The sequence below is a fragment of the Lissotriton vulgaris genome, chromosome 7, assembly GCF_964263255.1.
Source record: "Lissotriton vulgaris chromosome 7, aLisVul1.2, whole genome shotgun sequence".
Taxonomy (NCBI): domain Eukaryota; kingdom Metazoa; phylum Chordata; class Amphibia; order Caudata; family Salamandridae; genus Lissotriton; species Lissotriton vulgaris.
In genome coordinates this window covers 1,024,575,375-1,024,601,665 of record NC_141695.1, presented here as the reverse complement: position 1 = coordinate 1,024,601,665, position 26,291 = coordinate 1,024,575,375, and the positions used below count along the sequence as shown (strand labels likewise).

Below are 26,291 nucleotides of genomic sequence, written 5' to 3'. Positions count from 1 at the left end.
CTTTGAAGGACAGGGAAAGAATTTTCATTTATTGCCTGGCAGATAAGTCATCTAGAGGAAGGTCTCCAGTAAGGAAGGGCTCCAAGAGGCCTAGGACATCTTCTAGAAGTAAGTCCTTGCGTCCTTCTGCTTCAGCGTCGGGCTGAGAAAAGTTCTTCAGGTGGGTCATTTATCGAAGAAACTACACTAGACAGCAGGCTCGCTGTCGAGAAAAGGTAGGTCGTCGACATCGATTCAAGATCCTCCATCGTAGTCAACCCGCGATCGGCATCGAGGAGCAAAACCCCTCCACCGTCGTAAACTCGGCGACGATCAGCGTCTAGGTGCAAAGACCCTCCGTCGGCAAGGCGTTAGACGTCGAGGGCAGGCTCTTCTGTCATCGCAGTCCCACCAGCGATCAACGTTGAGAGCAAGGACCCCTCCGCTGTCAATTGGGCGACGAGGATGAGATCTCCGTCGTCTCAACGGCGTCGTGGGAGAGGAAAAACCCTTCCGCCGTCGTCTCGCAGACCTTAGACATCGAGAGTTGATACAGATCCGCCGTTGTCTAGAGGACACACTGCGTCGAGAGAGAAATCCTCAGTCGTCGGCTTCTCGTCGTCGGCTTCTCAACGCCGGTAGACGTCGAGACAGCACTCACCTGCTTATCTGCACCGGTCGCAGTCGAGCAGACGGCAGGAGCCTAGATCGGCGTCTGGAGTGCGTGCACGTTCGACGGCGAGAGTATGCTCGACGTCTAGAGCACGTTCGACGTCTGTGAGGTCTGGGGATGGATCAGTGGTCCTGGTGACTGATCACTCCAGAACCTGCTACACACGTCCGTAAGTCCCCTTCAAGACCTCCTGCTGCAGTTCAGTTGTCCCCAAGATGGCAGCTGCCCTTAAGTTACTGGCGGGACACTGGAGCATCAAAGCGAATGCAGGAGTGCCAGCTCTGTGCATAGGTCTCCTCTTCAGAGACTGGTGGACAGAGTGAGCTCTCCTAGACACAGGCAAGAGATCTCCGGAGAGAAGGCACTACAGATCGCGTTCTCCGAGATGTGAGGAACGTACAAACACATGTAAAAGGAGGCGTAGTGCACATCGACGAAGTAGGAGAACACCATCTACTTTCTAGACTTACTCTACCCGGTCCTCCAGGAGGGATTAATCCCCCACACTATCGGACAGCCCGATTTTCAGGGTCTCTCCCATAGATTACATTGGCACCTACCATGAGGTTCTGCAAAGAGGTGCGCAGAAGCTAAAAATTGAGATGTCTATCCTGTAAGTCACAACAGTGATTTTCGAGACTCCATCAGAAGACCGCATCTCGACCTTTGCTTCCATTGGTTCCTGGGATCCTTGACTTAGTCATGGACACTTTTTTAACTCCAGCAACCATTAAAGCGGTGCCGGCTCGTCTCGAAGAAATATAAGCCGGCTGCCTCGGATCCGGTCATCGTCAAGATGAATCCTCCTGCAGACTCTGTCATGGTGGCCGCAGCGAAGAAGACACATGCTGTTTCGGCCACTTCTTCTGTTCCACCAGACAAAGCGAGCAGGTCCCAGGTCATGGGGTCGCAGGGCCTGCACTTCTGCTGCTGCATCCCTTTAAAGTCTCCAGCGCGGCTGCGTTGCTTGGCAGGTATGACAGAGCTCTCTGGGACCCTTTGGAGAGTTTCAAAACCAAGCTCCCAAAGGAAGACAAGAAATAGTCACGGAGGGATCTTTGGTGGCTAACCAAATGATAAGCACAGCAGCAGATGGTGTGGTGCTATCAGTGCACTCCTACGCGCATGGGATATGCGCCAGGTCGGCCTGGTTGCGATTAACAGGACTGAAGCCAGATGCACAGCAAAGAATCCTAAACCTTCCGTTCTCTGGCTCTTCTCTCTTCGGCACGCACGCTGACTTAGAGAGGACTAGGATGAAAACAGAGTTGGACACTCAAGGCGGTTGGGTTGTAGAAGAATGAATTTAAGCGCCGCTACAAATCCAACCAGCACAAGGGGCCTCAACAGGGGCTTCAAACCCCCTCAGTGGTCCCAGAGCAAGGACCAGGGGAAAACCCAGTTTCGAGGAGGAAAGTCCAACAGAGGTAGAGGTGGTCACCAACAGCAGTCCTCTACCACGGCGAGAGGTGGAAAGTCATGAACAGTGGCTTCCTCCGCCGCTGCCCACTCCAGTGGGAGGAAGTGCTTCTCAACATCTAACAGAGTGGAGAGTGGGCCAGCATCACAGGAGATCGCTGGGTGCGGAATATACTACGCAATGGATATGCGCTACGTTTCCGTACACTTCCAAAGAACATGTAGGAAGGTACATCCTGACTATGGTTGCCCCCAACTTTTTGCCCTGTGTTTTAGCTGGTTTTGGACATAGTCGACCTGGGACCCTGCCAATCAGGACCCCAGGCCTACTGCTCTCTCTTTAAAATGGATTCCATGCACCCTAGGTACATTTCCAATTGGTACTGGGCCACCCTATCAGACCCTGTAACTCAGGGCATGGGTGTACCCAGGGCTGCCAGGGGCTGCAGCATGTATTATGCCACCCCTGGCTGGCCTCCTAAATCTGACACAACTGGCTGCATGACAGCTGGGGCAAAGTCGTGTAATCACCCTTTGCTGTAGGTGTAGTATACCTATACCTAACCCTAAAATGGACACACAGATTCCTATCAGTCACTCCTATGGCAGGCCTTGACAATCCTGAAGGCAGAGTGCTTGGAATTGTGTGAGATGGTGCTCTGGCATGAGCTGAGCCTGTCTGCAGCTTGCGGAATCAGGTCCTAATAGCTGTTCCATGATATCGCATACCATATACTCTTAAGTGCATTATAATCCTCGCGGTTAAATGCTATCTTTGGTATTGCTTTATCAAAACATGTCGAGTAAGGTGTCATACGAATTGGAATACTAACCCCTCGCCAATTCTGGCGACGGGGTTAGCATTCCACCCTTCTAGAGGGACACGACATGTATGTAACTGTGAACCCCGGTTAAAGTTAACTGAAGCCTCAGCTCCACAAAATGGATGCTGCCACCACAGACACGAGTCTGACCCCCTGCAGCTGGGAGTCCTTCCAGCGAGGGGAGCCTGGACAAAGGGTTTCCTGTCAGGGGCGGTGCTAGCACCGTCCCAGACATGGTTTTGTGTATCCTGGGTAGGCAGGGCTTTACAGGAAGGTGACTGCTGAGTGGCACCCCGGTGCTCACTACGCATAGGCCGGTCTGAACCAGTTCCAGGGGCACACCAGCCCCTGGCCTGGGGAAGTCCAGCATGGCTGAGGGGTGTAACCACCCCCCACCTAGTCCCACCCATAGGCAGGACCTAGTCACCGGGTCAGCCCCCTTTTTTAGTATAAAGATGGGAGCGGGCCCCCTGTTAAAATTAGATCATCTTTGGAATCAAGATACCACTTTCTTCGAAAGGACTTCACGATTTCTTCTTCAAGATTCTCCCTTGTGGCTAAGGAGTAGTCACCCTGCACCAAGCGGGCACCATCCTAAAGAACACTGCGGTCTGCTGCAAGTCCTTCATCACGAATCCGACGACCCAGCTCGACGAGACCCGGCTTCCCTGGCACCTCTGACCTCTACTCACCTCTACAGCCAAGCTGAGAACCGTGAGTGCGACGAGACCTCGAGGGACCGACGATCGCCAAGACTGCACGACATCTTTATTGCAAGCCCACCGTGTCCTCCACTGGTGAGTGCTTTGGGGTCCGAGAAGCCCCGACCCTGCGCAGCTCCAGCACCCAAGATCAGCCTCCCTGCATCTCCACGATCTGCGTGGGGCCCTTCTGCTGTTTGCTGTGCACCGCGTTGTTTGGCTACTAGCCGGCTGGCTTGTGGCCTTCTGAACGACGCCCGACGACTTCACGACTGCTGGTCTGGTTGCTCCAGACTGGCCCTTGCTTCCTTCTTCAAGAGAGGCACCCCGGACCCTCCTGGTCCACTCCAGACGCCATTTTAGGTCCACCGCGTGGGCTTGAATTTGCCAAGGCTTTGTTGCCCAATCCTGGGTCCAGCGACGCCGACAGCTTCCAACTTCGTGGGACAGCTCGATCCTCCATCCTGGTCGCCGACAACGCCTCCTGGTCCGCGAGATCTTCGAGCTACAGCGTCACCCACTCACCTTGTCGAGGTGGCTACCATCCGGTGCCCTCCTGGTGCCCACTGACTACTGGCTAGTAGTCTCGAACTTGGTCCCCTCTGCTTTCAGGTGTCATCTATCTTCGAGATCCAGGCTTGGATCCAACTGAACTTTCTTCACTGGTCACCGGCCAGCATCTTTTCTTCCGGCTCCTGGTCCGTCTACGAGGATTCCCGACGTCTTTTCAGACCTATGCAGCTGCAGCCCCTGGGCTAGGTAACTTCGGCATTTCGGTGCCCCAGCATAGCCTCACTATCCAAGGGTCAGAATCTACTTTCGTTTTCTCCCTACCAGGTCGGGTTCGCCCGAGAACACTAACTTTCTAATTCCTAGCTACCATAGACTTTTGTCCCGCATCTCGCGTGAGAGTGCACACACTGCACCCGAGTCCCCTAGGCCTCCTAGAAGTAATCTAACGATTCCCTAGTCAAGTCCTAGCGATTCCAAAAGCTATTAGTACTGTACTTACCTGCTAGTAATTTCGCATTCCACTTTCAGAGTATATGGTTTTCCGTGCCCCTCGGGCATTTGTATATACTGTGCTAACTTAAGTATTTTTGTAAGAGTTTTGGTTTGTGCTTAGTACCCTGTCCTCATAAAGAGTACAGGGCTGTTGTGATCTTTAAATAAATAACTGTTTATTTTCATAACACTTGTGTGGTGTCCTTTCACTTGGTATTCAAGGGGTATATGTGTGGTAAACGGCTGGCTTAATACGCCCTCTCGAGTCTTTAGCCTTAGACTGCTCGTATCCACGCTACTAGGATAGCTGGTCTATAAGGTTGACTTACAACCAATCATCAATAAGGGTTGCTGGACTGATACATAGTGTTCACTAGAATAGTGAACACTGCATATCAGGCCACCTTCTCACAGAACATACCACCCAAAACGTTCAGGAGGGCAAGTTTCGACCTATCCTGGACCTTCATCTGCTGAACAAGGTCATAGTGAAGGAGAAGTTTCAAATGTTGGCCCTTCAACAAATATGTCCACATCTGCAAGTAGGGGATTGGATGTATTCGGTGGACCTCCAAGATGCGTACTTCCACATCTCCATTGCCAAACGTCATTGGAAGTACCTGCGGTTTGTGGTCGGACACAAACATTATCAATACAAGGTCTTGCCCTTTGGTCTGAAGTCAGCTCCGCGAGTCTTCACCAAATGCATGGCAGAGGTGGCAGCTTTTCTTCACAGAAAAGGACTCTTCGTCTATCCATACCTGGACGACTGGCTACTGAAAGGTCCATCCCCGCCGCAAGTGAGACACTACTTCCAGTTCTGTCTACAACAGCTGCATGACCTCTGGCTGCATGTCAACGTGGAGAGGTCAGTGCAGCAACCCTCCCAGTCCATCCACTACCTCGGCTCAGTTCTAGACAAGAGTGGGAAGAGCAAATCCTTCGGAGGAGAGACTGTCTTCAATTAGACAAAAGTGCAGACTTCTTCTCAAGGTGCAGAATCCATGGGGGGCCTTCAGATACAAGGACGTTGGTCGGCAAAAAAACAGACCTACCCCATCAATATGCTGGAGCTTCGAGCAGTCCAGCTAGCTCTAAAGGCTTTCCTGCCAGCAATAGAGTCCGATTCGCTCCTGGTCCAGACCGACAATACGACGACCATGTTCTACCTGAACAAGCAGGGTGAACTCGATCACGTCCTCTCTCCCTGGAGTCACAAGCGATCTGGCACCAGCTGCTCGCCCGGAACCTCTCCGTGGTGGCGGCGCATCTGCCAGGAGAGCTAAATGTCAAGGCAGACTCATTCAGCAGGCACTTCGAAGATCAGCCAGACTGGGTGTTAAACCACGAGGTGGTGGCAGACCTTTTCCATCGTTGGGGTCGTCCAGCAATAGATTTATTCGCGGACGAGGAAAACACAAAATGCCACGCCTTCGCGTCCAGATTCCACCGTCCAGGGACAAGGGGGAATGCTCTTTTGATGGACTGGTGCGGGACCTTTCCCTACACCTTTCCTCCTCTGCCCCTGATCCCGAAGGTGGTGTCCAAGCTACTCAGATCCAGCAGGACCATGATTCCGATAGCTCCAGACTGGCCAAGCGGCAGTGGTGGTACCCGGACCTTCCTCTGTCAGTACTTCCACACAGGAGACTACCTTGCAGGCCAGACCTGCTGACCAAGATGGGTGGGAGGATTCTTCATCCCAACCTTCCCTCACTAAACTGGACAGCATGGCTCCTGAGGTCTTGCATTACGGACATTTAAAACTGCCTTCTGATTGCATGCATATTTTAAAAAGAAGCGAAAAGGCCCTCCACAAGAACGTCTTATGTGTTTAAGTGGAAGAGGTTTTTCCCGTGGTGTAGAGCACATTACTTTGATCCTACGAAGGGGCAGGAGGATGTCATTCTCCCTTACCTTCTTTACTTCGCAAGATCTGGTCTAAAGTATGCTTCTATCAGAGTGCATTTATCTGCCATTACGGCATACAGGAAGTCACCTAGTCAGCCCTCTTTTTCCAAATGCAGGTGGTCCAGGACTTCTTACAGGGGTTGAAGAAAGTGTATCCCCCCTGTTCGAAACCCTTCTCCTTCATGGGAGTTGAACCTGGTTTTATCAAAGTTGATGGGCCCTCCTTTTGAGCCAATCCACAGAGCTTCCTTGCAGCATTTGTCTTGGAAGCTGCTTTTACATCAGTGCGCAGAGTAAGCGAGATCCAAGCGCTGTGTACCAATGAACCTTACACTGTTTTCCACCATAACAGTAGTCTTGAGGGCGCATCCTTCTTTTCTCCCTAAGGTGGGGTCTGATTTCCATATCAATCTGTCCATTTCCCTGCCATCTTTTTTCCCTAATCCAGCGACCCCGGCTGAGCGGTCTCTTTATTCCTTAGACCTTAAGTTCTACCTAGAAAGTACCAAGGGCATAAGGAAGGCATGGCTTGGCAGTTCGGCTGGACTGTTCCCATGAGGCACAGGGTCAGACTGAGGTGAAGTAGTGTGGCTCACTGGTTAGAGGCGGCAGACCCAAGAGCAAAGGACGGCCCGGGACCAGGGTTCGATTCCCGACGCGGCAGGTTTCTGGACCAGGGTCAGCGGACTCGATAATTCTCTCGCCTCGGTGCCCACTCTGATCAGCGATCACACTCGGCAACTCTGGGCATTAGCTTGCCTCATCTTCACTAACGGCCCCACCAGACCGCCGGGGATGCCTGGTCTCACCCTGGAGATACCCATTAAGGGACCATCTCTCAGGGAAACCAGGAAGGGTTTCGCAGCGGTCGAAGCGCGGAGGTACCCCTTCGGGAGTGATTCCAGCGCTATATAAGCACACAATTAATTTGCACATAGCCATGTCTGAACTGGGGTGGCAGAGTGGGCTAAAGAACGGTGATGGATTAAACCCAGATCTGTTGACTGGGTGGGAGTGTTTGATTGGTTCAGATGCTCCATCCATCACCACCTTTTTTTGTACCGCAGATAGAATGGGAGCGCACGTTTTGAGTCCAGACAGTGGAGCCTCTCCTCCTCCTTGGAAGGATGCGGAAAAAAGGTGGGCAGTGTGCAGGTCTGCCCGATGTGGAAGGGTGTAACAATGTTTGGCAAGAAAGGACGGGAGGAAACGTATGTGTAATGCCTGTGAGTAAACGGTTAACTACTGGGGACTTAAAAAGAGAAGGCTGATCTGGAAGCCGTAGAAAGGCGGAGATGGCTGAAAGATAACCTTAGATAGTGCCCAGAGCAGAGCCCTTCTGGCCCAAAGATAGAAGGAACAGAAGGACCTCAGAAAGAGGGGCAGGATGGGGATCTACAGCCTTCATTAAAAAAAATGTAAATTGATACTTGTACAGCTCACTACTCACCCGCAAGGGTCTCAAGGCGCTTGTACGAATACCGCTGTGGAACCCATCCTGGCTTTTCCCTGTGAGGCGTCCACTCCTGAGCACCCCCAAGGTGGAGGCCAGGCATCCTTAGCGTTGTGGGGGCCGCTGTGGAGATTAAGCAAGCTATTGCCCAGAGCTGCAGAGTGGGACTCCACGATTGGAATAGGCACAGAGGAGAGAATTATCAGGTCCGTGGAATTTTGAGCCAAAGACCCGCCGAGGCAGGGAATTGAACCCTGGTCCCTGGCTAGACCTCTGCATCAGGGTCTGCCGCTCTAATCATTGATGCCACAAACCTGGTTCTACCTGCAGGCGTATACTGTTTTGGTGGAGGGATGCTTGGCTGCCAAATGACATCACAGACTTCAGGAGGAAGAATCAAAGGTGTCAACTGTCGCCGCTCAATCCCCACGCATGGAGGGAGGCTGGCCAAGTTCAGGTGGAGGACAGTCCAGTCGCTGCTGGATTCACTAGGCTGTGCATTATTCCGCGGTCTAGTGGTTGGGTCCGGAATCGTAGTTTTTTTCCTACATCAGGTGGGCGTCGACGTCCCACCTTCTGGTGTACTTCCTGTGACTTCGGTACGCTTCCTGCGGAAGCTCCCACCTTTGGGCGCCATCTTCAGATTTTTCTTTTCTTGTTTTTGTGATCTGTTTGTGAATCCTTGGCAATGTTTTCAAGTTCTCCCTTAAGTAAAGGCTAGGGCTGTGAACTGGTAGTGTTCTTTGTTGATGGTAAATCTTAGTAGATGTTTGTACTGCCTGGTCATGGGACTGTGTAGGTAGGCATCTTTGAGGTCTATGGTGGACATGAAGTCTCCGTCCCTTATCTGAGAAATGACTTCTTGTAGGGATGTCATTTTGAATGGTTTTGTCTTTATGTATTTGTAAGAACTGGGACCACCAGTTCTCCGGGGGGTAGCTTGGCTCGAGCAGGAAGGCAACCAGGGGCTTACGTGTAAAGTAGCTACACAACACATCCATCCACTGAGACAATAAGTGAGCGCAATAATGGAGACCACACCAGTACTTGTGATTGAAAATCAATGTCTTTTATATAGGCTTCAGATCAAGGTAGTCAATTCATCAACATTTCCAAGGACACGTCAATAAAGCATTCTCATCATGTGAGCGACTGTTGCATATCCTCAAATAACACAGCCTGTTGCAATAACCTCAATAGGCAAAGGGGGGGTTACTTTCATAAACCATGAACGGGCACTTGAAGGAGCAATCGTGAACATTTCATCTTGTAAATATAAACAGTTCAATACAGGTAACCATTTAATTGAAGTAGCGGGGGGTAGATCAATCAGCATTATAGCACATCCCCATAGATACTCAAGGAAGCCCGCCCCTGCAAGAAATTCAGTACCAAGTATAAATCCACAGCTCAATTGGCAGGCATAAGGCAGATAAACAGGTGTGCACAGTTAATTTGGAAGGAGCCTGTCTTCAGGCGTGCCCAGTTACTCTGCCCAAGTCACCTAGATACTTAATCGAGGCCTCACAGTCATTAGAGACGCAATGGGGCCAACGGGGCCCAGTCTCAGTTCTCCCCGGGGGAGGGGCGAACTCTGGGCCTAGAACGGCCTTCCGCCCTCCTCCCCTGGGGTTACCTGCTATCTTCGGCCTGCTCAGGGCCCTTGCGTAGGTTCGCTGCGAGGGGGGGGGGGGGGGGGGGGAGGAGGGCTTGGGCCCTCTGGCTGGCCTCACGCGGCCCTCCTGTCCGATTCCCAGCTCTCTGGGGAGGCCTGCGCGGGCAAAGGGGGCTCTCGCTGACACAATGGAGGGCTCCCACGATCCACAGATCCCCTCCGGCCGGCAGTGTTCTTCCTGTTCACGGGCCTACGAGGGCTTCAGGGGCCCGGGAACCAATCAGGGGACTGGCGCGAGGTGGGCGCGGCCTATCGCCGGACTGGCAACTAGGGTGGATGACTTGCCGCCAATGACAGCGCGGTTGAGGGCGGGGTGTGGCGTAGGAGTACTGCGTTTCTCCCCCTCCCCCCCCAGTCACGTGACACAGGAGTGTGTGACTTCAGGCCCAGCGAGGCCTTCTCACATCGGCGGCCCTCCCTTGGCTCCGGGGACCTCACTTGGCACCAAGGGTCGCCGGGGCAAATGACAGCACTTCCCTGGGCTGCGGCGGTGATCTGGTGCGCTGAGAGAAAGCGCCTGAGGGGCAGACTCTGCTGTGATGAGGGGGGACACTGGCGCCTCCAGGCACAGCGCGACGGCCGCAGACAGCGCCCTGGGGCGCTGGGCTGACCCACCTAGGACGCCGATGTCAGCTTTTCACAGGTGACAGCAGGGGCGCGCTTGGGGGCAAACTGCAGCGCCTCGCAGGGCAAGATGATGCTTGAGGAGAAAAGCGCCTCGGGATTCCAGTGTCTCACAGGGGGCTACAGCGCTTGAGTCACGGTTGCACAGTTGGCTCAGGGCAGGCAGTCTCTGACACAGCGCTCGACGAGGATCTGATTTCAGCGCTTCAGCAGGGACGCAGGCAGAATGGACATCAGAGCAGTTCAGTCAGGGGGAGGCAGGGCAGAATAGGCCCAGATGGAGGCAGGGAGTGCGCAGGGGCAGCACAGGCCAGTACCTGGTTGATCCCCCAGCAGTCTGTGTGAAGGGCAAGTAGTCTTCTCGGCGCTTGGATGGTTCTGCGCCCTTATGAGGCGATTTCTTGAAGCGGGGGGGGGGGGGAGCTTGAGTTGGAGGCTGGTTAAGTTTCCTCAGGCCACCTACTGCTGGGCCAGATCAGGGGGCTAGTCTAGGATACCTCACTCAGCTTAAGAGGCAGCAAATAAATCCTGTCACTCCCAGTGGCATAAGTCCCTGACTCGGCCCTCCCGCCTAAATCTCCTGCGTGGGTCCCCCAGATCAGTGATGCCCCAACTGACTAGAAAAAGTTTCCTCCCTTGCTTATATAAGCCCAGGTCAGGTGACCACTCTAAGGCGGCAAAAATAGGCTCTGCCTCTCTTCCGGAAGGTTCCAGGAGCTTCCCCACTCTACCTATGGGCAGGCTGGCATTGCAACAATGTATGGGGTCCCAGCCAGCTCCGGACAACTAGGGTGCTACACTAAAGCACCACGCTGCAGTAGCAGGGGCCAGTGGCAGCCATGTTTGGAGTAGAGAGCACCTGCACCCTAACATGGATTAGCCATGAAAAGGTGCCCCTAGACCTAAGGGCCAACAAATAGAAGGTGGTAAAAATGAGGCAAGGGCGAAAAAAATAGGGAAAGACCACCCTAGGGCTGACAGGTCTAACAGTATTGGTGTAGGAACCTTAGATCCAGGATGGGTCTTAGCGTTTCGTCCACTTTTGGTACTAGGAAATCGTTTGAGTACACTCCCTTGTTTCTTTCACTGAATAGAACTGGTTCAATGGTCTACTTTTGGAGGAGTTCTCGTGCTTCCTCCTCTAGGAGTAGGGCTAGTTATTTTGCTGAGTGCGCCTTCCTTTTTCTGTTGGTGGTTTCTTTTCCAGTTCTATGCAGTATCCATTTGTCCGTGGTTATCTTCTTCCATTCCTGGAAGAAATGTTTTAGCCTGCATCTTACGGGTGTTACGTTCATGGAGGTTTGGTTCGTGTAACCCTCTTTTGTTGACCTTGTTGTGCCCCACCCTTGGAGGGGTCGTGTGGGTGGGCACGCTTTGCGGGACGTAGTCACTTTGAGGTGGGGTTCTTGCCCCCTCTTGTTTGCCCTCGTCCATTCGCCCTCCTAGAATGTCTGGTGTGACGTTCCCGGCTGGTTCCCCCCCTTCTGTTTAGTCTCTGTGTCGGGGTACCCCTTCTCATTCCTCTGAACTGTAAGGACCCCATGGATCTTGCACTTATTTTCTTTCTTGAGCTGGGTGAGTTTTTCATCCACCGGTGCCCCGAACAACATTTCTCCATTGAAGGGAGTGCTCAGAATGTTGTTCTGTACTTCCGGCTTGAAGCCCGAGATCCTCAGCCAGGCATGCCTTCTTTCTCTGACCAGATCATCATAAGCCTGCTGGATGTGTCAGCCCCATCCAAGGCTGATTTCAGGCAGGAATTTGCTATATTTGTTCCTTCCTCCACCACGTGACGCTCTTTGTTGGTATTGCTCACGGAGGTGCTTGAGCAGCTGCCCGACCTCGTCCCAATGCTGGTACTGGTGTCTGTTTAGTAGGGCATTGGAGTTTGCAATGCGCCAGTGTACCGCTGCATTCCTCTCTATTATAGTTAGGTCCATCCTCCTACTTTTTGTCTGGTGGTGAGCCGGAGGTTGTTGGCACGTTTGCCCTTTTCCTGGCGGTTGCCGCATTAATGGAGTCTGCCGTGATGGATCCCTGGATGTAGGGGGGTCCTTAGAGGAGTGCTTGTTTTTTTTCTCCGTCCTAGGCATAAACGACCTGCAGGTTGCTGGGTCTTTGAATGCCTCCCTCCCTTGGTCCAGGACACTTGGGAGCATGGGGAGGAATTGACTCCTTGTTTGAATGGGGGGCAGGGTCTCTAAGAGGAGGCATGCCTTTGGTTTTTCTTCCTCCAGTTTGACCCCACAAGCTGTTGCTGCGCTCCAGATGACCATGTTGTAGACCCCAATGTCATCCGGCAGCGAAGGCCTCGCGGTGTACGTCTCCACGGGCTCTTCTGGGCTTTCGGCGTCAAGGTCCTGCCACTCCAGGTCCTGTGCCATCGAGGAGTCAGAGCCGAATCTCGTCCGCTGGTCATAGTCTCCTTCCTCTTCGTAGTATAGGCCCTCTCTCTAGGTGTTCCTGGGGCTCGGGCGTTTTCGGCGGCAAACTCCTCTTCCATTTCGACGATCGTCATAGATTGATGGAATCGTGAACCTTTCCATTTTCTCGCCGAACTCTTCCTTTGCAGGATGTTTTCCATTACAGCCTCAAGCCTTCTTTTTTCTCTCTATTTCGGCTGCCTGTTCGGCGGCGAGTGTTTCGGCCGATCTCTTCGGTGCAGTCGTCGAAGCAGCTTTCGGGACCTTCTCCTTCGAAGTCGAGCGGTCCTTTTCGGGGACGTGCTTAGACGACCTTAGCTTTGCGCCCGTTTACGCCATCTGGGAATCCTTTTCAAAGGATCCGCTGGGCTGTTTGTCATTGGATGCAGCTGCGGCGGTCTAGATTTTGGCGCCGGTGCGCCCTTCGTGGACTTGAACTATGTTTTTCGAGAGTCTGACTCAGACTTTCAAGAGTCTCTCGGGGGTTTAGGGGTCGACGTCTCTCCTACAGTTTTAGATATTTTCTTATCCTGCTCTACGACCGTGTAGTCACCTGGTCCCATGGCGATGTTGTCCTTCTCGTCTCTGGAGAGGCCCAGGTCCCGAAGCGAAGGAGGTTGGCCTTTGCCTTGCATGGTGTAGTTGGCTCTTCTCTGTCTCTAACCCTCAGGGTGAAGACCGAGCAGGTGTTGCAATTCTTGCTCTCGTGGTCAACCGGTAGGCAGAGGTTGCAGACCAGGTGCTGGTCCTTCTGCGCGTATTTGTGGTGGTAGTTACGGTAGAATTTAGGAGTTGTTTTTTCCATTACTGCGCTCAGGGGGCCCCCTGTGTGCGCATTTTCTGTTGGACATCGAAGTTCTCCTTCGTTGTCCCGGCTCCGTGATCTTGTTCGTCTGTCTCTTCTCCAATCTCTTCCGTGTAGAATTAGTCTTTTTCCTCTGCTTTCCTCCAAAAACTCTGGAGCCTCCCTGTGACGATCCAGACCCAAAGGAGGGAAAAAGAATCTGAAGATGGCGCCGAATGGTGGGAGCTTCTGCAGGAAGCGGGCCGACGTCAAAGGAAGTAGACCAGAAGGCGGGACGTAGACGCCCACCTGAGCTACGAAAAAAATAAAAAATAAATAAGACTACAATTCCGGACCCAACCACTAGACCGCAGAATAATGCACAGCATAGTGAATCCAGAAAGATTCACGCTGCAAAACTTCAGGTCCCACTGCAGAGCCCGCATGTGTCAACAGCAGGATGCAGGAGGCCATCAGGCCAAGAAGCCGAAGGGTCACCCTGACCGAAACCCGGGGTAGAGGCTGAAAGATCGGAATCCTAGCCTGAATATTCCGGACTAGCTGCTCAGGAGGATAAACCAGAAACAGCGTCTAATCCAGAACCGCTCCGATGAAGGGGAGCTTCCGAGAGGGACTCGGGCGCGACTTCAGCACGTTGATGAGAACCCCAGCAAATGCAGGAGGTCAGCCGTAGTCTGGAGGTGGTGGACGACTGCCTGGGGTGAGCCCGCCTTCAACAGCCAGTCGTCGAGGTAGGGGAAGACGGACACCCCCGACCTGCGCAGGTGAGCTGTGACCACCGCCATCACCTTCATAAACACCCGAGGGTCACTGGTAAAGCCGAAGGGGAGCACGGCAAACTGAGAGTGCTCGTGGCCTACCATGAACCGCAGGCAATGCCAGTGGGCCGGCAAGACTGGGATGTGAATAAGTGTCCTGCAAGTCCAATGCTACCATCCAGTCTCAAGGGTAGCCAGGACTTTAATTTCTCCTTCCGAAGAAAGGGATTGCCATCCCGGACGTTCAAGATGGGACGCTGGCCTCCCTTGCCCTTCTTGAGAACCAGAAATTAGTGGGAAGAACCACCACTCCCTGATCTGGAACGCACTCAATGGCCCCCTTGGCCAGGAGGACCGTGACTTCCTATCGGAGAACAGTCAAATGATACCCTGACATGTGGTGGTACAGAGGTGGCATGGCTGGAGGAGTGGAGGGGAGGAGTGGAAGGGAGTAACCCCGGCAGATTATCTGCAGCACCCATTTGTCCGATGTAATTTCGCGCCAGTGGAAGAGATGGTGGCGGACCTTGCCACCCACCGGCTTGGAGTTCTTCCTGAAGCTCAGATTAGGAAAGCTTGGTAGTGGAAACAGCGGGGTAGAGGAAGACTGACCTGCAAGCTGGCTCCCAGACCCACCCCTGCGGAAACCCCATCCTTGCTGAGGCTGGTTCTGCATAGGCTTGTTGGAGGAGCGTGCCTGGGTGCCTCTGCCCTGGCTACGAAAGGAACGAAACCCAGGAGTGGCAGTGGTCTTCGTAGAGAGGCCCCAAGGACTTGGCCGTGGCCCGTGAGTCCTTGAAGCGCTCCAGTACACTGTCGGCCTTATCGCCAAGGAGGCGGGAGTCATCAAACGCCATGTCCATGAGCAAGCCCTAGACATCAGGCGAGAACCCAGTTGAACGCAACAAAGCATGCGCCGCAACGCCAGTCGTGGAAATTGCCCTGCCCAACAAATCAGGGGTTTTTAAACCACACCTGATGGCAACCGTAGCCACATCCTTCTCCTAAGCAATCGCCTGGGAAAGGACAGCATGGACCCCCTCAGAACACTGAGGCAAGACCTGAGCAACGGAATCCCACACTGCGTGAGAGTACCGGCCCTACAAGCAGGCGGTGTTAACCGACCGCGGTCCTAAGCTGGACGAGGAGAACAACCCCTTACCAAATTGTTCTACCCTTTCAGAGTCCTTATCCTGCGGAACCGTAGGGAAGGCACGCTGCGACGTCAAGGCCTGAATGACCAGGCTCTCAGGCATAGGGTGAGTGGTCAGGAAGGTGGGATCACCAGGCGGTGACGCCTGGCGACATTTTTATCCACTGGCGCTCCAGTGGCCCGCCGCAACCAAGTGCCCAAGAGGACTTCAATAAGGGCATCATTGAAAGGTTGCAGCGGCAGAGTCGGAGCCGGGACAAATGGCGCCGGCCTGGGCCGCTTCACAATTCGGATCCCAGGCTGAAACAAAATGGTCAGGAAACCGGGGCAGGGGTGGGATAAACAGCACCCACTGCGGCGCCAGCAGCGATGCATCTCTTGGGCCTGGGGCCGGAGCCGCCGGATCTGGACAGGGGATCGCGGGGCCCGAAGACACACCGGCGTGAGCCCAAAGACTTATAGAGGCAGTCCAAGGCAGCAGTAAACTCTCGCATCTGTTCGGGAGTCGCCGATGGAACCGGGTATGTCAGGTAGGCCACGGGACTCCCAGTCTCCAGGGGAGCCCCTCGTCTGCCTCTGAGGAGCGAGGGGGGGCGGCTTAGGAAAGACATCGGAAAGTGAACACGCTTCTTCAACTTTTTTATGGAGTCGCTTATAGGAATCTGAAGGCGAAGAGTTAGGAGCCCGAGGAGCGACAGTTCCTGTCCCGCGAACAATCGCGGGAACGACCCCTGGACCCAGAGTGGCGGTGCGACGAATGTCGATCCTCCAGCAACGTCAGACGCCGCTCCCGCAAGGCCTTGGCGGCCATGGCCCGACAGTCCCGGGAGAAGTGGTCTATCTCTGGGTAGTATAGGCACACATCGTGGGGGTCCGCCACAGACATATTACGGCGGCACGCTTCGTGCAACAAGAGAGAAAAGGGGAGACAAAAGTCTGAGTAGTGAAAAAGTGACTACTGTATCTGCTCAATCCAGATCACAGATTGCTGGCTCGGAAATAGAAAGAACATGGGTGGCGTCCAAGTACTGTCTGTGACGTCATCTTGGCGCTGGCAATGCCAGTGACAGGACACGGAGCCGCAGGACGCCACCTGACGCGCAGGAGTACTGCTAAGCAAAACTTTCCGGATCCAGTCTGACGCCTGGGGATATTCTAAGGTAAGGAATATATCACTAACGTGCCCCTTTCAGATGTGTAGTAGACGTGCAGCGATTTATTGTACAGGGGCTAGACGATAAAAACGTTAAGATAAAGCAACCTTATTCTAAAATGAATCTGTCAAAAATGTATTTGTCAGCACTCCCCTTGTAAGGATGTATAAATGCTTAGATACATGTATAGAACACTGCAAAAGGCTCCCCCGCCCCCACAGTGGCTAGAACATTTTTGATGTGGATGAAGGAACATCCACAAAACACACAAATGAAATTATAACATTACCTCATCGATTTTGTTCAAAATCAAATGATTTGTTATCAGTCCAAATGGCTCACAAAGCTGCAACAGTTGATATCTCAGGTTTTTTCCCCTTTCAAAATCCATAATATGAACAACACGGCTAGTTTCCTAAGCAGAAGACAAGAGTATACAATTAAATGTACATATAAACAAATTCATATTAAACGTTGATCAAAGGTAACAAAATTGGGCTCACTATCTGGACAAATCTGTCAGTTTTAAATTATAAACACCTGCTGCATAAAAAAAAAATGGTCAAAAGCTTCTCCTAACTGTAAAACATTCTTTAGAAGGCCCCTTTCTCCCACCACATACAATACCAAGACCCCATTCATAATAGGATTTTTCAAACCGAGTACATCATAGTTCCCATCCCACTTACATCACAGATAAAATAAAATAAAACAATTAATCCTCAATAGCACACTTTCAGCCAATTCTTTATGCCAGAATGCCAATTGCTAAGGGCCATGATGCTCAAAACAACAGCTGCATATAAACATCCCTCATAATTTGAAGACTTCACCTTCCAACTCAGACTTGAAAATCGGCTCAACACTTTAGACCACCATAACTTGTGCATATAAGGATTTTAAAGCAGTTTGCTAAATTAGAAATGCCTTGGACAATGATTGAAGCTCTAAACGTCCACAAGGTCATTACATACACACTGCAGGCTCACCTAGAATACACAAGACCATGTACTTCGATAGAAGAAAAAAGTTTCACATGCCTCTGTGCCTTAGCAGTACGTTTATAAAAGGGACAATTGTCATCTGCATCCCTTTAAGTTCACATTCCCACCTTTGCATGAAGCGGTTTCAGGAGGATTTAAAACAAGCAGTAGCTACAGAAGGTGGATTCTTTCAGCACAATACAAACTTCTCATATGAAACTGGCTCTAACCTGATGGCTTTAATGCAAGAACAGCCGTACCATTTTTTTCCTAATGGAAAAATCCCAATTTGTAGAACTGATGCCTCGCTAGACTTGGAGTGCACACTTGCAAGAGTTACAAGTCCATAAACGTAGGATCAACTGCACAGCTGCAAAGCCTAAATGTGTGCAATAACTAGGTGTATTCTCTTTCCTTCCAAGAATAAGAAGTCAGTACTGATAGCAACTCCGAGCCAACAGTCTCAGCAGGCCAACAGAGGAATGTCACAAATGGGAGTTAAACTAAACCCAAGCTGGAACTATTTGGTCCTGGGGCACCACAATTAGATCGGTTTGCTGCAAACCAGAAGTGCCAAAACTGCCTGCAGCCACTACCAGCAAGAGCAGTTTGATAAATTGGTTAAAAAAAAAATATATGTTTGCCTACGCCTTTCCTCCACTTCGCCGAATTCCCCAAGTATTACTGGAGATGGACTGGGCTTTGTGCGCTCATTCAAATAGCACCACGGTGTCCTAGAAAGTACAGGTTCGCTGCACTTCTTCTCTAGGAAGTCTCTGATTCACTTAGGCTCCATGCTGAACCTGCTTTTAGACTCAACAAGCATATTCTCCATTAGGATCTACACAAAATTGTCAGCACAAAATTGAATACCACGATCTAGCCATTAGACCTTGTAGGAAGCTGGCTCTGTATATACTAGACCAAAAAGAGAAAGGTGAGTAAAATCAGTTTGCCACAGTTGTAGTTTTTTAGGTTCCCATACAAATCACTTCCACACAACATTTTTCAGAAAAAAACAGTCAATGTATTCCTATGGAGAGAGATGAAGTTATCAGTAACCAGGTAAGTACAGGGACTACACCTCCCTGCCCAACTTGTCCTCCGCCCTATCGAGTAACTCTCTCACTCAACTCTCCCCCAACCGGACCTCAATCCCAGCTCGCAATCGCAACAACCGCCCTAGTCGCACCCACAACCCTACTTCTGACCTGGACACACTCACCATTCTACGCTCCTATGACCCAGCCCCCCAAAATCACACATCCACCCCACACCTCACCATTCCCACGATACACTCAAATCCCCTTAGACCCCCCACACTAAACAGCAGATCCTCCATCCCCAATAACCTTAGAAAAATCCCTCTCTCTCTAGAACCAACTACCACCCTCAACACACCCCGTCTCAAATGCACTCTCCTCAACTGCACATCGGCCTCGAAACATTCCGCCGCCATTGCTGATCTTCTCTTGTCGCTGGACCTTGACCTAATCATCCTGACTGAAACCTGGCTAACTGAATCCTCGACACCTATAATGGGCATTCTGGTTCGTCCCAACTACCACATTATCAGGCTCGACAGATCAGGCAAAATTGGTGGTGGAATCGCATGCATCTACAGGAACAACCTCTCTGTTCTGAAAGTCAATTCCACCTCCCTACCATCCCCAACATCCTGGGAATACATCTGCCTTGACATGATCAGTGAGGGCAAACCAATATGCTCTCTTCACAGCATCTACCACCCACCCAGGGACAACCTCACCTTTACCCAACAAACCATGGATATGATCTCAACCAATTCCGGGCGGCAGCTCAGCCAAATATACCTTGGTGACTTCAACCTCCACTGGAACGACCGCAATGACGCGGTAGTAAATAGTCTTAAAAATTTCCTCGATGCCCTTAACCTTACCCAAATATGCAACAGCCCAACCCACGAGAAAGGTTCTATCCTCGACCTGATCATCTCCAAAGAGGAATCTATCCAACTCGAGTCCATCCAACCCTGTGACTGGTCAGATCATCATATTATCACATTCGTCATCAATGAAAAAGTTAAAGTTAACCCGGCTCAATTCTCCAAGCCCAAAGTCTGGAAAAGAGACATGAAGAAACTCAACCTAAACTCCCTACCCCCTAACAGTTGCAATCTCCTACTTCCACCGACAGGCGATACGGACGTTCAAACCTTGACTGACCACCACCTCAATGCTATGACCGCGATAATTAATGAGCCTGCACCTATGCAGCTAAAAAGAGTCTCTACAAAAAGCTCCAATCCATGGTACGACAAGAGTCTCAATGAGGATAGACGAGACATGCGAATGGCAGAGCGCACCTGGAGATCAGCTCCCTCTGCAACGCACCTAGAAGATCTGAAGAAAAAGAGAAACGCCTACTTCAGGAAAATAAAACGCAAAAAAAAAATCAGACTTCTTCCGCCTCCAGCTCGACCAAGCGAAAAACCGCCAGAGAAAACTGTTTGAGCTAATCAGATCACAATCCAAGGATCAACCCCAACCACTCAACACGGTGCGTGAGGCTCCCTCCTGTGAAGACTTCGCTGCTTTCTTCATCCAAAAAACTGATAACAGAGAGCAATCTCCTCATTGACGCAAGCCTCTACTCCAAACCCCAGTGCCTAGCACCCATGGAACCAAAAAACAATGCTACATGGTCAACTTTTGGCACATACACGGAAGAAGAAATTGGCAAACTGCTCAGTACCCTGAAACCATCCAATCACCTCACAGACCCCCCTTCCTGCTTCCGCAGTAAAAGACTTTACCCCTTTGTTTCTCCCTCTCTGGACTAAAATTATCAACAGCTCTCTCCAACAAGGAAGCATACCTGACTCCCTCAAAGTTGGTCAAGTCACACCTCTACTAAAGAAACCTACAGCCGACCCCTCTGATCTCAACAACTACCGTCCCATTACCAATATTCCCACTCTCGCCAAACTGCTGGAAAAATGCGCACAACTACAATTGGCTAAACACATTGAACAATTTGATCTCCTCAACCCTCACCAATCAGGCTTCCGAGCAGGACATAGTACAGAATCTGCTATGACTCACATAATTGACGACGCACTTCAAATGCTGGACCAAAACGACACCTGCCTCCTCATCCTTCTTGATCTCTCTTCAGCATTCGACACCGTTAAACATGAGAATTAGCTAGATCTACTAAACACAAGAATGGGTTTATCTGGAACTGTTCTCAAGTGGTTCACCTCCTTTCTTCACAACAGGTCGCAGAAATTCAAGAGCAACAAGCTGATGTCCTCGCCAATACCTGTAACGCTAGGCGTCCCCCAAGGATCCTCTCTATCCCCAACTTTGTTCAACCTAGTCATGGAACCTCTCACCACCCTGCTACAAGCATCCAATGTACACTTTCACATGTACGCCGATGACACTCAACTTTATCTCAAAGTACAATCCCCCTAAGACATCTTGCTCCTGAACTCAACGATCAGAGGCACCCAATCCTGGCTTGCCGATAATCATCTCAAACTCAATGCCCTGAAAACAGAGTTCCTTCTGATCTCACCACCAACGAAGATCTCCACTACGTAAATTTGGCTTAAACACCTAACTGCACTCAATGTACAACCCACCATCGTGGACTCAGCAAAATCTTTAGGCATAACACTCGACACCAATCTCAACATGCAGCAACATATCAGCAAGGCAACAAAGGGAGCGAACTTCCAGATCAATACTCTGAGGAAACTTAAACCCTTCCTCCCAGCCAAAGACTTCCAAACCGCAGTACAAGCTCTAGTCATCCCTCGAATTGAATACGGCAGCACCGCCCTCTGGGGACTCTCCCTAACTACAACCGCACACTAAGAGCTTCTCTAAACGCTGCAGCGAGACTCATCACTGGGTCGAAAAAGCACTCCCATATTACCCCTGACTTGAAATCCCTGAACAGGCTGCCTTTTGAAGCCAGAATACATCTGAAAATCGCCTGCATGACACACAAGGCGGTACACCTAAACTCACCCCGCTATCTCGCTCAGAAACTGACAATCTCTGGCGGAGCTAGAAACACTAGAGGTACAAACAATCTTCTGCTGAAACCTCGAAGACTCCGGAAGGAAAAAACATATGCGCTCCTTCTCAGGAATGGCGCCTAGGATCTGGAACTCACTCCCTCCCGAAACCAGGCTCATCTCCTCCACTACACTCTTTAAAAATGAAGTAAAAGCTATCATGGCTAAATACACTAGAACTATTATCTCGAACTCTTAATACTCTGCACCAATCGGTAACACATGTCTGACCCCTCTGCTTATTTCTATGAGTGTCTTATTATTCACATGATTGGCTTCGCAGACACCTATTTGTACTGTTTGATTTATTGATTTATCTGTCTGACTTTGCTCCCTCATGTACCCTTCTCTGTAAAGCGTTTTGATATCTGCAAAGATCTTGTCCGCGCTATATAAAACTCAAAATAAAATAAAAATAAATAAATACATCTTTGGGGTTGAGTTCATGGGGTTAGAACAAGGGTTCCCCCAGGGTTGAGGATGCACTCTTAAAAACGCCAACTAGGGCGCCGGGTGCTGGGGCCAAATTTAATCTAATGGGGAATAGGGGCCTCTGGTTGGTGGCTGCTTAAGAACAGGCCACTTGGTTGTGGGAGGATATTACTTGCTGTTAGGCTCAGGGCAAAGGGCGATCCGGCTTAGCACACAAAGTGCACCCGCAGCGGCGGCTGGGAGCTGTTTGACGTGGAGTGCCCTGTTTTTAAATGGGGATTTTTGGTTTTAGATTTCAGCTGCAGGCTCAGTCCAGGAAGACTTCTGGGAGGAACCAACAGCTAGGCAGGTAAGTTGGATGGCTTGGGGACCTAGGTGCGCATCAGTTCTTTTCTCCAGGGTGTAGGGCAGCTGGATGCAGGGGTGTCCTTGGAGGTCCGCTTTCACCTTACCGAGCCACATGCGAGAAGCCACAGTCTGTCTTCTGAGTTTTCTTTAAACAGAGTTGCTGTTCACAAGAGAACCAGTCTTTGATGAAGGAGGTCAGTCCTCCCAGGGCTCTGGAAGTCACATCTGCAGAACAAGGCGACTTTTGGCACAGGATCTCTGGAAACTGCAGACGGGCCGGTACGGCTCGGGCAAAGTCAGTTCTCTACAGTCTCCACTGCTGGGCATCTTTCATCTATTTTCTTCTTAGTTTGCGGGAATCTGTCTTCTTGGTTGCCTGCGATCTGAAAAGTGGCAGGCACTGAAGCGTTGGCGTCACCTAGTCTCCCCCACCTGAGTGGAGATGGCAGAGGTGGGCACAACTTCTAGGCTGGCTAATTTTTCCCACCTGTCTTCCTGCTGAAAAGGAGGGGAGACAGGAAGGGGACCTGCTCCTGATAGCAGGAGGCTGGGGGTCGCATTACAAAGGCTGCAAGGCTTTTGAAGCTCCCCTGCTACAGAAGGCTCTTCCTGGCCTTCGGGAGTTGGGAGCACCTCTTCCCAGGAAAGGCTTGGTTTCCGGACTCGGGGTGAAGGCTAAACACCACAGTGGTTCAGAAACAGGTCTTGTGGTGGCAGACTGGTGTGTACCAGTCAGAGAACCCATTAGAGAGGTTGGTTGTTTCTCAGGGGGCATCTTTAAGATGCCCTCTTGAGGGCATTTTTCATTAAATGCCGCACTGGAATCAGTGTGGGTTTATTGTGTTGAAAAGTTTAATACCAAACTTCCCAGTTTTCAGTAAAGCCATTATGGTGATGTGGTACAAAAGGGGGTGGTGATGGACGGAGCATCTGAATCAATCAAACACTCACACCCAGTCAAGAGATCTGGGTTTAATCCATCACCGTTCTTTAGCCCACTCTGCCACCCCAGTTAAGACATGGCTATATGCAAATCAGTCTGACCCCTTTTGTACTGCTTTTGGCCGCCATAAGTGTGGCAGGGTATACTCAGACGTGATAACCTTGCTCACTTTACCACTGGATTCAAGCAAGCCGGGCTGAAGAAGGCTGGAATGCCAGAAACCGGTCCTCGGAAGCTTGTTTCCGGTCCAGGGAACACATGGCTTGGCAGTTCGGGCTGCACTGTTCCCATGAGGCACAGGGTCAGAATGATTTGCACAAAGCCATGTCTTAACTGGGGTGGCAGAGTGGGCTAAATAACGGTGATGGATTAAACCCAGATCTCTTGACTGGGTGTGAGTGTCTGATTGATTCAGAAGCTCCGTCCATCACCAACCCCTTTTGTACCGATTATAGTGCTGTGGCATTCGTAATTACGAACTCCAGCACCATATTTACTCTTAATGGCATTACTCCACTTGCAAAGTCTAGGAATTGGTCTAGACACTGTAGGAGTACAGGGCTCATGCACCTGCACCCTCACCACTGGTATAGTGCACCCAGCTAGAGCAGTGCCAGACCCATGCCAGGAAAGTGGGCATGGCACACGGGGATGTGCGCCATGTCGACACTTCACTTTGTTGTGCACCAAAAGAGTGAGTGTGTGTGTGTGTGTGAGTGTGTGTGTACATAGAGGGCCTCTAACAGTGGTATAATAAGTGCTGCTTAGAAGCCTTCCCTGGCCACAGTGCCCTTGGTAACTTTTACAAGGGACCAACATGTGCCCAGAGGGGTACCAATTGGGGGGTACAGTTTTGGGAAAAAATACAGGCCATGGGAACTGGATTGGCAGGGACTCAGGGCACATCAAGTCAAAGTGCATCAGTAGTCTAGCAAAAAGTGTGGGGGGGGGGGGGGGGGGGGGGGGGGTTGTTACTGCAACAGAAACTGCTTCCTTAATAGAGAAAGGAGAACGCCTGCAGCGAGCTGAATGTCATGTGTTTCAATAATAATCTTTCTGAAAAACCCAAAGGGGATAACACCCATGGCCTCAAATGCTTTTAAGAAAATTAAAAGATGGCCAAACCTATGGCCTCAAATTAACAAAAACAGACTGTCCCATGGTAGACAAAACACCTAATAGATCACCACCGAAATCATGGCTCTCAGCGGCAAATACAGAGGTGCACAGGAAAGACAAAAGACAAGCAAAGGAGATGAGGTACACCATTTAGCAGCATACCAAGCTTTACATAACTCCAGCACATAGAATGGTAATACACATAGTGTAATTAAACACCATGCTAACTTCAGTGGTCAATACCCCCAAGCAACTACTCTGCAACAATTGCAATCTCTTTTCATCACTCAAAACATCGGGCCAAGGTACCTACCAAGAAAAACACAGATTCTACTTGGCACCACTCTTGCCACGTTTCTTTAAAGCATCAGGCCTAGACTGCTACCTCAGACTTTAAGCAACAGACCCTCAAAATGGATTTTGTGCATTACATAGGTCTGTGTACCAGGAAACTCCAGCGCCGTATTTATTTATAAAGTTTTGTATAGCGCGAACAAGATCCAGGAGGATATCTGAGCTGTTCACAGTTGAGCAGGTAGGATAAAGTTGACAAGAACAAACATTACAAATAAGTTCAAGATAAACGTTGCCAATAGGTTCAAGACAAAAGCATGACAACATGATTCACAACATTTGAGAACAAGATCGGAGTAGCCTGCCAATCCTATTAAACACCGGATTACACAAAAGTAAAAGATAACGATCAAGCAATGGAAGAGTCATATAGTAGTTAGTAGATCTCCCTTATTTGCAGCATCATCATCCCAAACTTCTCTACAAATACTAGCACACTGAAGTCAGCAGAGATCAAAATGCTGCTAGAAGTAGGCAAAAAGACTACCACACATTACCGGTAAACAAGAAAAAAATACAAAATTCAGCATATGAAAACTTCAGTCATAAGAAATACTACCTATTTTGCATCCAAATTCAGTGCTCTTAATATCCACAGATGTGTTTGTTGAATAAATAGGGACACATTGAAACAATGCTATTGAGAAGACAAAAAACGAATAGTACATGTGGATCCTTCTCAAAATTACATTGAGCTGCGTGGATGATAGCAAGGAATGACCCACACAGAAGACTTAAGTGATGCCATGGTTCAGAGACCTTAATTTAGCAACAAAACAAAGAATCTCTATACACTTCTGTGTCGAACTCCAAAATGGAGCCACCGAACAGCTAAAACAAGCCTGGTAGCTTGAAGTTGGCTGTGGCATTTGGTATTCTTCGAACGCAAATGCCCCATGCATTCAATTCAATTAGATTTAAGGAGATTAGCTTATAATAGTATAGGAAATGTGGCTAGATAAGCTAAGGTGGCTTAAAAAAAGAAAACAGGTACTGACCATGAGGGGTAGAAAACAGATAAGGAGAGGATTAGAGGCTGGAGAGGATGAGCAGATGTCAGCTAGCAAGCTAATTGTATACTGTAAATGTTATGCATTATGGCAAATGCTCACCAGTAAAACAAAACAGGACATCTTCAGGCTAAATATATAATACTGATATTGGTCAAACAGACACTGAATATAAATTTAAAACATCTGAAAGAAAAATGTATTGTACTAACCATTCGACCTTTTTGCATGTACCTGGGCCCTGGCATGTCCCCATTCCCAGGACCTAGAACGAGAAAAGTAAGTAATTTATATTATTTTACATATGCAGTAGTAGGTTAGACATGTTTGAATTTAAGTAAAATTCTTAAGTGCGCTATGGCATTTATTGGTTTAGTGGTTGAACTAATCTGTACAAAAACTACTGGAATAGATCTGTGCTGGCCTAAGTGTAAGTGTTAACTAGGCTCAGAACAAACCAAATGAAACTAAGTATT

The 26,291-nt window shown here is 50.3% G+C and overlaps 1 protein-coding gene across 2 annotated transcripts in view; it reads right to left on the bottom strand.

Annotated features, from left to right (window-relative positions):
* The window catches only part of MATR3 (matrin 3), a 220,219-nt gene that overhangs the window by 146,641 nt on the left and 47,287 nt on the right, over positions 1–26,291 (bottom strand). For both annotated transcript variants that reach the window (XM_086931450.1, XM_086931449.1), the window contains 2 exons: positions 26,028–26,080; positions 16,847–16,972 (listed from right to left, as the gene is read on the bottom strand). In XM_086931450.1, the coding sequence (XP_086787576.1) occupies positions 16,847–16,972; positions 26,028–26,080 (179 nt within the window). The remainder of the gene's footprint in view (positions 1–16,846; positions 16,973–26,027; positions 26,081–26,291) is intronic.